The 12,476-nt window shown below is 56.7% G+C and overlaps 4 protein-coding genes and 1 non-coding gene across 6 annotated transcripts; 3 read left to right on the forward strand and 2 right to left on the reverse strand.

Moving 5' to 3' along the window:
• The first annotated feature begins 776 nt into the window (after positions 1 to 776).
• On the forward strand, positions 777 to 5,666 carry H310_07888 (hypothetical protein). The gene is made up of 7 exons (XM_008873404.1): positions 777 to 1,658; positions 1,708 to 2,661; positions 2,729 to 3,930; positions 3,985 to 4,202; positions 4,249 to 4,519; positions 4,566 to 4,645; positions 4,728 to 5,666. The coding sequence occupies exons 1-7, from the start codon at positions 805 to 807 to the stop codon at positions 5,520 to 5,522; spliced, it is 4,374 nt and encodes a 1,457-aa protein (XP_008871626.1). The 5' UTR covers positions 777 to 804; the 3' UTR covers positions 5,523 to 5,666.
• A 264-nt stretch (positions 5,667 to 5,930) lies between these two features.
• Positions 5,931 to 6,003, reverse strand: H310_07889. Its single transcript has one exon. It is a non-coding gene; the product is annotated as a tRNA-Arg (tRNA).
• A 235-nt stretch (positions 6,004 to 6,238) lies between these two features.
• H310_07890 lies at positions 6,239 to 7,784 on the forward strand. 2 transcript variants are annotated; one of them, XM_008873405.1, is made up of 8 exons: positions 6,239 to 6,294; positions 6,363 to 6,782; positions 6,897 to 6,983; positions 7,028 to 7,126; positions 7,181 to 7,261; positions 7,305 to 7,482; positions 7,563 to 7,594; positions 7,653 to 7,784. In XM_008873405.1, exons 1-8 carry the CDS (start codon positions 6,256 to 6,258, stop codon positions 7,740 to 7,742), a joined length of 1,026 nt encoding a protein of 341 aa, XP_008871627.1. In that variant the 5' UTR covers positions 6,239 to 6,255; the 3' UTR covers positions 7,743 to 7,784. The 2 variants fall into 2 exon arrangements, with proteins under 2 accessions (XP_008871627.1, XP_008871628.1); XM_008873406.1 differs by having other exon boundaries at positions 7,181 to 7,482.
• A 2,212-nt stretch (positions 7,785 to 9,996) lies between these two features.
• Positions 9,997 to 10,895, forward strand: H310_07891 (hypothetical protein). The gene has a single exon (XM_008873407.1). The coding sequence runs from the start codon at positions 10,050 to 10,052 to the stop codon at positions 10,776 to 10,778; it is 729 nt and encodes a 242-aa protein (XP_008871629.1). The 5' UTR covers positions 9,997 to 10,049; the 3' UTR covers positions 10,779 to 10,895.
• A 258-nt stretch (positions 10,896 to 11,153) lies between these two features.
• H310_07892 (hypothetical protein) lies at positions 11,154 to 12,142 on the reverse strand. The gene is made up of 2 exons (XM_008873408.1): positions 11,859 to 12,142; positions 11,154 to 11,809 (listed from the first exon to the last, which is right to left on the reverse strand). Exons 1-2 carry the CDS (start codon positions 12,121 to 12,123, stop codon positions 11,319 to 11,321), a joined length of 756 nt encoding a protein of 251 aa, XP_008871630.1. The 5' UTR covers positions 12,124 to 12,142; the 3' UTR covers positions 11,154 to 11,318.
• Between the last annotated feature and the right edge of the window lie 334 nt (positions 12,143 to 12,476).

Here is a 12,476-nt window from a genome sequence, read left to right on the forward strand (position 1 = left end):
GCAAATACTCAAATTTTTCCAGGATTAAATATTTTCTGAAACCTGCGATCGAAAGAAATAGAGCGCAGGCCCTGTCACCGCCAGGCATGCGCACGGCCCGAGAAGCAGTCGTGCTCACATGCTTGGTGGCAGCGAGAAGCCAAGGCATCGTTATGTTCACGGACCAGGTCTGTATCGAGATGTTCGGTCAAAGGAGCACGTCTGCTTGTTACTCGGGGGTGATAAGGATATCTCTTTGTAGCATCATGCTGCATGCAGGAGAGCCCTTGTTGCTCATAAAATCTGGACATAACGGGCCAACGACTGTCAGTACAGCGCGCAGTCGCTTGCCGGCGCCACTCCGTTGAAACATTTCAACCGCGTCGTCGTGTCTCGACGAGAATGTCGAGCGCAACAACACGTGCGAGTGCATACACATTCCGTCGATTCAACGGCTGGCACGTCAACAAGGAGCATTGGTGTATTGCTTGGCATGACTTCGGTCAAGTGGAGCGCTCAGCCTCGAGAGCGATCAAGGCCAGTGTGGCGAGACTTATCAAGGCGGGTGAGTCGCAGCACGAGCGATGCAGACTCTTTCCTTCCAGAGGAGAAGCTGACAGGTTGGGAATCCGCGCATGCCCTTCAGGGGCTACCTTGCCGTGCAGCGTTGGCGTCGCGGATGGCCACGGGGGCTCAGTGGCCCTTTGGCGTCGTGTAGTCGAAGTCCTATCGATTCGCCAGCTTCAACTTGGTTGTGGTCATCCGGATTGCTGGCGCTCGGTATCCGGATATTTCCTCCAGAATCTCGGTAGCTCGGACGGGACGATGTGGTCGTCGATGCTGGGGCTCCCTGACACCATCTTGCGGCAGTCTGTGGCAGAGGCGCGTCTGGGAGAAGTCGAGACGCGGCGTGCGACGCAAGCTTTCCACCGCGCTTCAGGGCATGGCCAGATGACAAAGCAAGTCTTCGTCCATTCGGTGGTGCGCGAATTGTTGCCCAACTTTCCAATGCCGTTGGCGGAGCGCCTGTTTGGGTGCATCAACGTCGACCTGTCTGGCATGCTCAAGTACAAGGAGTTTATCAGCACAGTCTGTGTTCTCAAGGTCGGCACTCCCCGCGAACAGCTCAAACTCGTGTTCCGCGTCCTCGACAGCACTGAATCGGGGTACATCACGCGGAAGGACGTTCGCACAATGCTGTCGTGGGTCATGGCATCGACACCAAACTCGTTTGACGCAACGGACGGCGGCGGTATGCCGTGGACGGCCGCCACGTTCGAGTCAACCTTGTTTGTGATGGCGGAGAAGATTAAATGGGAAACATTTCGGAACAGAATGACGACAAGCAGCGGGCAAGTCTGCCAGGGCGGGCTCATTCTCGTCAGCTGGGTGCACTCCCTTGGGCTGGCCATGACATTCCAAGAATCGTCGCTTCCGACGACGCCAGTGGCGGTGGTTGCGGCTCCGTCCGCGATGCTTGCAATGTCGAACGAACTGACCACGACACCGTCCACACTGCACGTCCTCAAGCTGTATTCTTCTTCGACCGCGTTATACGGGGACAGAAAGACAACTTTGCATCACCACTTTCATCGGCTCCATGCCGCCTACGGCCATGGCGTTGGCATTCCCCGGGCAGTGATCCATAGTGCGTTTGCCTCAACCTTTGTCTTTCCATCGTGCGTTCATCGACTTGTCCACTTTTCTTCGTCATGTTCATCACTGTAGGGCGTATTTGGACTGCGTGGCCAGCGACTCGCGCGATCAACACGCCGACGACGCACCGACGCTGCGCGACTGGATGATGCATCTCACATTTGCCGCGCATGCCTCGATGTTGGAAGGACTGCGATGCCTCTTTGATTTGTTCGTCGACGTTACCAACAGCACTAGTCCACCGTCCCCAACCTCGTCGGTTGTGTCAGACTTGGCGGAACTCGTGTATCATCTCGTCCCAGCGCCAACATTTGTCTTGAACCGACCGTTCTGGCAAAGCCACATCGCGCCGCCGCCGCTGCCGCACGACGTGGCGCAGTGGACCGATCAACTCGTGGTGGACAGCGACAAGGCCCATGTGACGTTTGCAGACTTTTGTGGATGGCTGTCGGGCCAACAGCCCGCGCTTCTCCACGCCTTGCATGAATGCTGTGATATGGTTCACGTTCGGCTCCTCGGGGACAAAGTCAAGCCCGAGACGGCTGTTCAAGTTGTTTTGGGACTGCTGCAAGTGTACGACAGCGCGACGAACGCGGGGGTGCCTGGCCAGGAATGGTATCGCACCAGCGCTGCAATGTGGCAACCTTTCCTCGACTTCGACGACAACCATGAATTGGAGGCCAAGTTGAGGCTGACGGCGCCCGACCACGACGGCGCGACCATAACGCAGCTGGATCACGTATTTGTTAACAGAGCCACGTTTGACGCGCTCTGTCGTTGGCACCCAACCGTGGCGGCGGCGTGCGCAACAACGCGGCCACCACCACCACTTGCGCTGGATGACGTGTTTGTGCGCATTACGAACGATCAGAGGCAGCTCGAACAATCGCTTTTCGTGATCCACGTCGTGAGCAACAACACGGGTGTTTCACCATCACCTGACCAACGGCTGCACGCCATGAGCCCCGAATCCACTTCGATCGATTCATGTGCTGCACGACCCGACCAACCGCGCCAAGAGGATCGGTATGGCAGATTTTTGTCCACACGAGTGTCCCTGGCCTTGTGTTTTCATTCAATGTCGTGTGAATAGTGCGGCCCGCAGTTCAGTTGTCATGTTGAGCGGGCGGACTCCTCAGCAGTATGCGCCAGTCTTGGTCCGCATGGCGACTGGCGGTCCATTCGCAGCGCCATTCACGTCGTCTGCGCCGTTTTACCGACCTGCAGGCGCGGACAAGTGGTTGCCGTGGCCTGTGGAGCAGTCTACTCCAACTGGGGCGGCGCCGACCTTGGCTGAGCTGGCCCCCGATGTAACATTGGTCGAAATGACGTGGCAAAATGACCTTCATGCAGCCAACGATGGTGCTGTCGCTCCTCCTCCGACGCCACCATCGGACGTTGTCGACGGCGCGACTCTTGGTCCCACACCGGCTGCCGTCGGGCTGAGCAACTTGGGCAACTCGTGCTTCATGAATGCTGTTCTGCAATGCCTCTTCCACACCATGCCGTTGCAAGAGTACTTTGTCTCGGACGAGTACCTGTACGACTTGAATGTGTGGAACAAGTACGGGATGCAGGGAGTGTTTGCCGCCGTCTACGGCGAGCTCGCGCGAGTCATGTCGTCCAACCGGTCGAGGCCCATCGCGCCGCTGACCTTTAAACTCGCGATCGGAAAGCTGTATCCGCAGTTCCAAGGCCACCTCCAGCACGACGCGCACGAGTGTCTGTCGGTGCTGCTGCAAGGATTGAGCGAAGATTTGAGTCGGCCATTGCGCGCGCCGTCCTTGTCGCCGTCCGCCCTCAAGTCGACCATCCAAACAGTCAAACCGTACGTGGACTTGCCCGATAGCAATGGACGACCGGACGCCGACGTTGCGTTTGAATGGTGGCGCGCCCACGTCTTGCGGGATCCGTCCATTGTCACCGCGCTCTTCACTGGGCAGTTTAAGAGCGCGCTGGATTGCTCGGCATGCGGGCAAACGTCCAACCGATTTGAACCGTTTTCGTTTTTGCAAGTGCCGCTACCGCCATCCCTCCAACGTTGGCGCACTGTGTACGTCCACGTCGGCCACGGCCGTCCGATCCAGAAGCGAAAGGTGCGATTGGACTCGCGCGCCACGACAGCCGACCTTGTTGCCGCTCTCCGCCACCAGGACAAGGAGCTACCAGACGCTTCTTCCAGCGATCCCGTCCAAATCGTTGCCATCCTCCACGGCCACAAAATCCACACAATTGTCCAGCCCAAGCAGCTCCTCGTCGACATTGCCCAAGACCTCCACGTGTACTCGTACCAGGGTAACTACCCCGTTGTCGGCTTCATGGGTGCTGAAGTGCATGGCACGCGTATAGGTGTGGCACATCCATCCACCCCGGGCGCTCCTTCGCCGTCGCGGCGATGGCAGTGTGTCTACCGCCGCCAGCGCCTCGTTCCGTTTTACTTTTTGCATCCGTTCCGGGTTCAATTGTACGGGTCGCCGTTCTTGCTGCCGTCGACCGCACGGATGACTGGCCACGAGTTGTATGCATGGGTGCACACCCACCAGCCACCTCCTGCAACGTCGTCACAGGTCGGGCTGCTTCACATTTCAGTCTGTCGATAGCCACCGTTCGTAGGACGTGGACAAAGCGATTTACTTTGCACTGCCGTCGGCGGCACATCCGACATGGCCATTTACAATTCGATACGTTCGGGCCACCGACGGGCTGGCTTGTTCGAGGTGTCCGTGGACGTCCAGCTGCGTCGGGTGCCCTGTGGTTCCATGCGCGCGCAACTCGTCTGGCCACCACGGCACTCTTGACGACGACATGCATCCCAGAGACGACGCGCGTGACGAAATTGTCATGCTGCAGCCCCACGAAATGCTCGCCATCGACTGGGGCATCGGTATGTTGCGTTGGTGGAGCCGCGGGATATCTCACGTCGTGGTTAGAGACGGCGGCGGCGCCGCCTGAACTCCACTCGTCGTACGTGCAATTTCACGCCACGCCTCCGCCAGCCCATCCGTTGGAAGTAAGCAGTTGCCCTGGTGTTGTCGACGCCGCGCACCGTCCATTGCGTTCGTGGGGTCGTCTCATGAGGGAACTTGGAGTAGGACTGCATCGGTATGCTCTGTTCGCAGGAGACGGTCGACATGTACTGCAGCAAGTGCACCACGTCGCTGCCGCACACGAAGCGGCTCGCGCTATGGAGCACGCCGCCGATTTTGGTCGTTCAGCTCAAGCGGTTCCAGACGATTTCGGAAACGCAATCGATGGTCAAGGCCGAAACGAGTATTCGTTTTCCAACCACGCTGTCGCTCGCACGGTTCCTGGCCACCACTTCGAACGGCACACCGCTCGACATCTCGACGGCCCCACACAATAACGTAGTCGCCACCACCTACGGCGACCCTGACGACGCCACCACGCACGACGCTGGCAACAACGACCACGTCCTCCCCATCCCGACCACCTTTGTCTGGAAAAACGACATTTCCGTCACGTTCCCATACCCGACGGCGACCGCCGCCCCCCACCATCAAGACTACAACCTGTACGGAATCGTGTGCCACGTCGGAGTCCTTGGCGCTGGTCACTACATCGCGTATGTCCACGAGGCAGGCACGTGGTGGTGTGTGGACGACATGACGGTGACCGCCGTGGCCGACCTGAATCTGTCCAAGCTCATGTGTGCCGCGTACTTGCTGTTTTACGAGCGCAAAGACATGGAGAGCGTCGCGATGGACAAGTGGTTTAAGCGAGCCGAGACGGCGCACGGCAGCGGCATTCAGGTCAACGTAGACGACCTCCGACGCCAAGTGCACACATGGACAAAACCGCAAGGCGGCGGCACGACGCAGCACGTTCGATCCAAATCCAAGTATTGGCTCAACTGGACGTGGCGATGATCTCGCCGAGGTAGAGGCATCAAAAACACGAGTTCGTTTGCGGCGCGTCCTCACACTTGAACCTGCTCAAACAAATACAAGTGAGCATTCACGTAGCACGCCCATGGAAGGTGACGAGATCAGCAAGCCGAGTCGCAAACGCTGTAAAGCGTCGTCGATCAACTCATGGCTGCCATCTCCCCCAACCACAACTAGGTAACTTGGTCGGGATGCTAGTCAGCACACTCATGCACCTCGCACGGTGGTTCCAAGCCGCTCCATTCGCGCAGACACCCGTCGTAGGTGCCCCGGAACATCCACTTCAACTAGAGGCTCGATGGAAGCTCGGGTTGGAGTCCTGCTTGGGATTTGTATACGGTTGAGGTAGATTCTAACAAATTATAACAAATGCAACAGTAATAAAAAGACCACTCACGGCGGGACTTGAACCCGCAGTCTCTGCCTTAGGAGGGCAGCGCCTTATCCATTAGGCCACGCGAGCCACATGTCCCCATTGAATATTACATATAAAAAGATTGTACCACGATTAAGCTAAGGGGTACATGAGGGCGAAGGCCATTGGACTCTGACGTGGCAGGTCATGCGCCGACTTCCTCGAGGGATTAGAAAGGGTTGCAAGGGAGTGATTTTACCTTGGCTAGCGTTTGCCGTCGGTAGGCATGGCCATGGTAGTTGGGGGGAGTTGGCGTGAGCAGGATATATTTAGTTTGTGTTGGCAGCAAAACACAAAGCAATGGAGCAGTACCAACACAATGGTCGCAAGTTGATCCAGGTGCGTATGCATTCTAGACCGTCGCCCGTCACTGCTTTTCCATCGATGGTGTGTGTGTGGTCGACTAGATGCTGTTCAAAAACACGGAGAAGGGGGCGTCCGCGGGGCCACCTGTGATGACGTTGCCGACCAAACCGACCCATGCGCATCCGCCGTCCAAGTTGTTCCCGCCCGTGGTATCCGTACCACCGTCGTCGCGAATTGGTCCAGAGACGCCCACGTCCCCAGACCCTCCGTCGCCCCTTCAGTGGACACCGCCTCATTCGACTGGACCACGCTTTGCCCTCGTCAAACCAACCAAAAAAGTCAAACGCGCTCCGGCCCGCATTCCTCCACTAGACGTAGCTCCCTCCACGCCAGGGCCTTCGCGCCACAGTAACAATCACGCCGAGGCGGATCTGGCCAGCGCCACCGAAGGTGGCAATCCAGCACCAGTACTCGAGAGCGACTTGGACATTTTGGCGGCCGATGATGTCACAGTGGAAGATGTAAGTACTCTGCACACTGCAAGGCCGTGGTCGACGCGACGTGGGCTCTGTTTATTCAATTGCTGCTTGCATCGAGACCACTTGCATCGGGACCATCTTCACTTTGTGGAGTAGATGAACCGCGTGATCGATGACTTGAAGCAGTGGCGGGCCGACCATGCTCACAAAATGGCGACGCAGTTTTCCGGCGCGTCATCCTCGGTGCAGCGGTCTGCTGCGTGCTTGTGCTGACGTTGTCACCACAGAGCCAAAGCACCGACGACGACGATGCCACTGCGAGGCAGCTAGCGGCCATGGAAGCCGAAGACGACGCGGATCACAAAGAGCTCATGCAGCTCTATGAGGTCCGTGAAGTGTCACTGGTGCTCTCGTTAAAACTCTGGGGTGGCGGCGAATAGCAAGCAAAAGCCCGATGGTCGACGTCGAGTCGTCCAAAAGATTGGGGGATTTCGACCAAAGGTCCTCCGCCGACTCCAGAGGTACGATCGCCCGCCCTCATGCTGCTTCCTTTCAACGACTCAGGGAGGGGCCGGCGACATGCACAATAAGATTCAAGCCATGCTGGCGTCGCCATCGACGACGGAAAACGTCGAGAAGCTGCAGCAACTTCGCCACGAAGTGTTTGAGCTCCATGTCAAGGACATTTCACGCCAGCTGCACCGTCAAATGGACCTGAACAACGATGACGACGCATTTGACGGTGAGTTGTCCTTGGCAGGGTGTCGTTGCTGGTCACCAACTAGCCACGTATTTGGCCGTCGCATCACAAACGGACTGTAGCACACTTGCTCGAGCTTGAGTTGGGCGTCCAGGTGCGTTCCTTCATGGCGAAGTATCGCCACCCTACCTCGGTACACAACATGTTTGTAGACTTACGCAAACGACTTGGACATCCTCCTCCATCGCTTGGACGCGTACAGCTCGACCATCACGGACGAAAACAACGAGAGAAACCATTAACCTGCCCGTGCGTTTTGCAATACACGACTCGTGAAAAGTCCGTCGTTTGCCTTCTTGTGTTCGTCGCATTTTGGTGCCGCTTCAGGTCGTTTTGGCACGTGGTCGTTTTCGTCGACGTCGCCCCATGTCCCCACAGGTTGCCCCCCGCATTGCGCCAAGGCATTCGAGTGAAAGCATCGGCACGGCGTCTGCTCTCGGACGGGATGCGTACGATGAGGCTATTCGGTCGACCATCGTATGCACGACTCGGGCACGACATGCGATAGATCGTACAAACTGCGCCTTGGACAGTCGCTGCTGGGAGTTCTCTTCTGTATCGCGTGGTGCGCGACGCACACCAGCCGAGACGTGCCGACCTCGTCATAAATCACATCGCCTAGTAGACCTGTCGTCGGCGCTTCCACTACCGACTGTCCCATCGCTGCATGGAAGTCCAGCGCCTCGGACATTGCATTCCTCGCTCCAGCCCGATCGTCCCGAGCATCCACGTCCCTGTGCGATGAACCCCACGACTTGCGTGTCACCCAAACGATTCCAACGTTCCATGCATGGCGCATCTCACTTGTCCAAACATCACGTCGTGATGCAAAAGGCACGACGCGAGTCCGTCCATGCGTCCTCCAGTCTCGTCCCGTTCGGTGCACGTCGTCGATCTGCGTCGTCACGTCCAGGCAAGGGTAGTCTGCCACGAATCCCAACCGAGTCAGCGCCACGTGGCGTGAATTTGTCGGTCCAACTCCCCTCCGTCGTGGTGGACATTGGAGTGGCCCTCGGTGTCATGCGCATGTTCAACCGTATACAAACAACAAGTCAATGTGCCACCGTCCACCCAATTTGCATCAGATCGAGTGCAACTTGGCCCCTGGCTCACGTCTGGGAATTCTCAGCCTGGTCTGGTGTACGTGGACCATCGCGGCGGCGGCCGCCCCCCCCGCTCTTTTGCCTCGACGGTCCCCCTCGCTCGGGGCCGACTCTGAGTACACTCAGGCCCGCACCATGCGTTGCAAGGGACATTTCTATTCCGAGAAACTGGTTGGGAACTGTGGCGAGCAGTGCTGTGTAGCAGAGCTGTGTGCTTGCTCACAGCGACAGGGCCATCGCACCACCCCCGCAAACGATCGCAGGTGGTGCGGACGCCACGTGGATGTATCGAGTCCTTTGCCAGACCTCCCAAAACCCACTACGTGTCGGCATCGGCAATCCAAGCGGACAGACACGGGAGCGCACTTAACAGCTCCTCGTACATAAGGGACGTCGGGACTTCCCGTGTGCAAATTTCACCGTTGCACATTATGGTGACAAACCAGCATGCTGTCCGCGATTCGGTCTGCTGCATCGTCAACACGATCGAGATGCAGGGAATATTCGTGGATGATGGATAAAATGGCACGATGGCTCAATTTGCAGACGAGAGGAGTAACTCAAGATATGTCGCTCGCCCCGAGGATGTGAATTGTAGTCCATTTTTATCCGGAAAGGTTGTGTTAAGTGCGGCTCTGTGGCATCCGCACGTGGAATGGAAATCTTTAACAGGATATTTTTGTATGACTATACAAAAACCAAGAGTAGCAATGATTGAAACAGGACTTTTGTAGGGGCATACAAAATCCAAGATCAATGAATGGTCCGGGCTCTTTTCAGCGATATACGCTTGGTGAGTCACAACCTTCAACATTTTATATATTGGGGCGTAACGTGAGTTAACTTGTGCAAGGCAGCCGCCCCGCGACCGGTTTCTTCCAACGCCACGCAACGAACTAGCCATGCGATCCATCCTCATGCAAGTAATCACGTCTTGCTCGATCTGGTATGTTGTGGCAAAAGTAGCATTGTGTACCCGTGGTTGTGCAGGCACCGAATCCTGCTCCCGTAGCATTGTGGAAACCAAGCTGTGAGAGACTGCTCGGTGGAGCACATTCGGATAAATATAACACCACCTACTTACCCGTTCTCAACCATGCGCATGGCGGAAGCACGTCTGTTGTCGCCGCGACAAGTCTGGGCCAAGAACCATTCGTCCCCCCCACCAGTCCAAATACGCCACATGGCCCACAGATTTCCTTGGACCCCATAGTACGTCCCTCGCGGAAAATAGAGACGTCTGCACGCATGCATCGTCTTGGAGCATCCCGTGATCTCGATGGCGGCTGCGGTCCGTTTGGCGGGAGAGTATTGATTTCGACAGGTTTTCCAGTGTTGGACCACGTGTCAGCCGGCGTTCTCAGGCGCGGCACCGGCTATTTCGGGTGAAACTCGACGTCATGGGGGCCACTTCAGCATTTCCGCGCTCTGTGACACGCGACTCCGATGGGAGTACCCGCCGCCTCTGCCACGCCTCTTCAGTTCGACTTGTCCTACGAGAAGGTCCAGCCGGCTCCGTGGCAGCCCGACCACGCGAGCGACGCGTGCACGGCGTGCCATGGACAGTTCTCAGCGTGGATGCGGCGGCGGCACCATTGTCGTGCCTGTGGGTGTCTAGTTTGTGCGGATTGCAGTCCAACGATGATGCAGCTGCCCCAGTTAGGGTACACGACTCCCGTCCGCGTGTGCAAAGTTTGCAAACCTCCGTCGCGTTCCCTCAGCGCGACGTTGTCCTCCGTGTCGGACGACTCGTCAAGCGATGGCGAAGCGGATGCACTGGACGACGAAACGCTGCAGTCGGCGTTCGATGAGATCGCTACCCACGCGCGCATGAAGCGTTCGCGATACTTCATCAAGTCGGAAGCAGTCAACTGGCTTGTCGACGCAGGATGCATGACGTCGCGGATCGCGGCCTCGCGGGTATTCCGCCGCCTGGTGCTCGATAGTCTCATCGTGGAATCAAGCGATGCGTTCTGCATCAATCGCGACTTGGACGACGTGCGCCGCGACTCGTTTTCCACCCTTCCGTCCAATGACACGCTCAAGTGCCTGAACTGCACGCATTCGTTCTTGAGTCGCCGAGCGCCCGTCGCCGGATTCTGTTCCATTGATTGCAAGACGAATGCCGAGTTCAGCCGGTCGGATGCCCTCCGCATCGAAGCGTTGTGTGCGTAGAAGACGACAGAGTACCTGTCCACGTTGTCGCCGTCGTCGTCCTAGTCGTCGTCATGTACCATACGTCGTACTGTTTCCCTGTTGTACCATAACCTTAACCAGATGCGTACCATGTCATCGCGCTTTCAGACCGCGGCGGTGGTTCCTCGTGCCGTCCTTGGAATGGTCGGAAGTACTATTTGCAGTAAATCGATACAATTCCGATCGCGAACATTCTATGCATGTGTGCAGCATTACAATAATATGGTGTATACTACGAAGTATTTTGGTAATTTTATTGTTAGGTGACGATTTTCGCCATATTCTTTTCACTACATAATTCTCTTCAAGGCGTGGTGAAAATGGTATCGTGGGAATTATAAAATTATAGTCGTTGTGCACATGGATTTTGATTGTTGCAGGAGTAAAAATATGGTATTAAACCGATGGCATCCCGCATCATCGGAACAATGCAATCATCAACATGGAATGTTTGGAATGGTGGTGCCAACTCGAGGGCGGTGCGTGCCTCGCGGCGCAAATCCGACTTGCTTGCAAGACTTACGCCATGGCTTTGATCCGACGCTTGAGCTCACCCTTCAGTCGCTGGATTTCCTGGATTTCGGCGGCTACAACGTCCAGGTTGCGCAAACTTCCCGTTCGCAGTTCTCGCCGGTTTTGCGCTTCTTGTTCTCGCAGTGCGTTGAGTTCGAAGGTCAGCTTCTCCTTAGACAAAACTGGACGGGGCCTTGACGGCCCCGTTCGACTGAGCGTACCAAAGAGGGGTGACGCGGCCTTTTGAGCCGCCATGGGGCCCGTGGCTGCTATGACAGGTGGCAGGTCCTCTCCACCGGCTGATTCGGCGGATGGCTTGGTGATTGGGACCTCTGCCTGTACTTCGGTAGTTGCGTCAATGGTCATAGCCGCCGCCGCCGCAATAGCGTCGCTCTTACTGCTTTCAGTTTCGGATACGAACACATGCTCGTTCGTCTCTAGTTTGCCAAAGAGAGCTGTTTTGATCGTAGATCGCACCTCATGGTACAATTCAAACTCTACGCTCGCTCACTTAGACAAGGTTGTCAAGGGGAGTCCTACTCATACCGTCCTTGCCAGTGTACTGAGCATACACGCCGTTGAGGATGAACAATCCAAAGATCGACCAGTACAACTTCATGCTGAACGAGACAGGTTGGCCACGGCGATCTGCCCAGTCAGATCCCATGATGCGCGTCGTCAACGTGTCCTCCTTGGCAAGGAACATGCTCACTGGTTTCTTCTCGTCGGTGACCTTGTCAGCTTTGGCTGACAGCCGCCGCACAGGTGCCTTGCACCGGTGGCACACTCGACGAACTCCTCTTAGCATCATGTTTCACTGGTTCCCGCGCTGATATCAACACCACAATATCCGGAAATTTATCCGGAGGCGACGTCCTTGGGTTCATTATACAGTCATATCGAACAGCGCGACGGAAAGATGCGCCGTCGCGACTACGTCCAGCCATCCTTGGCATGGAAGAAGCGGTCCGTTGCACGGTAAGGGGTGCCTCTCCATGGCGAAACTATTGTAGGGCTGGACTTGCAGCCACTGGCAGGCTCAAACTCTCGGTGACAGAGCTGTGAGAGGCTCGCACGTTGTACGTCCACCGGACGGGGGCATTTTAGCTGACCGTCCGCCACCTTTCGAATGAACAAAGGAAGGGCATACATGGAATGGTGTCG

This window comes from Aphanomyces invadans (genome assembly GCF_000520115.1).
Source record: "Aphanomyces invadans strain NJM9701 unplaced genomic scaffold supercont1.15, whole genome shotgun sequence".
Taxonomy (NCBI): Eukaryota; Oomycota; class Saprolegniomycetes; order Saprolegniales; family Verrucalvaceae; genus Aphanomyces; species Aphanomyces invadans.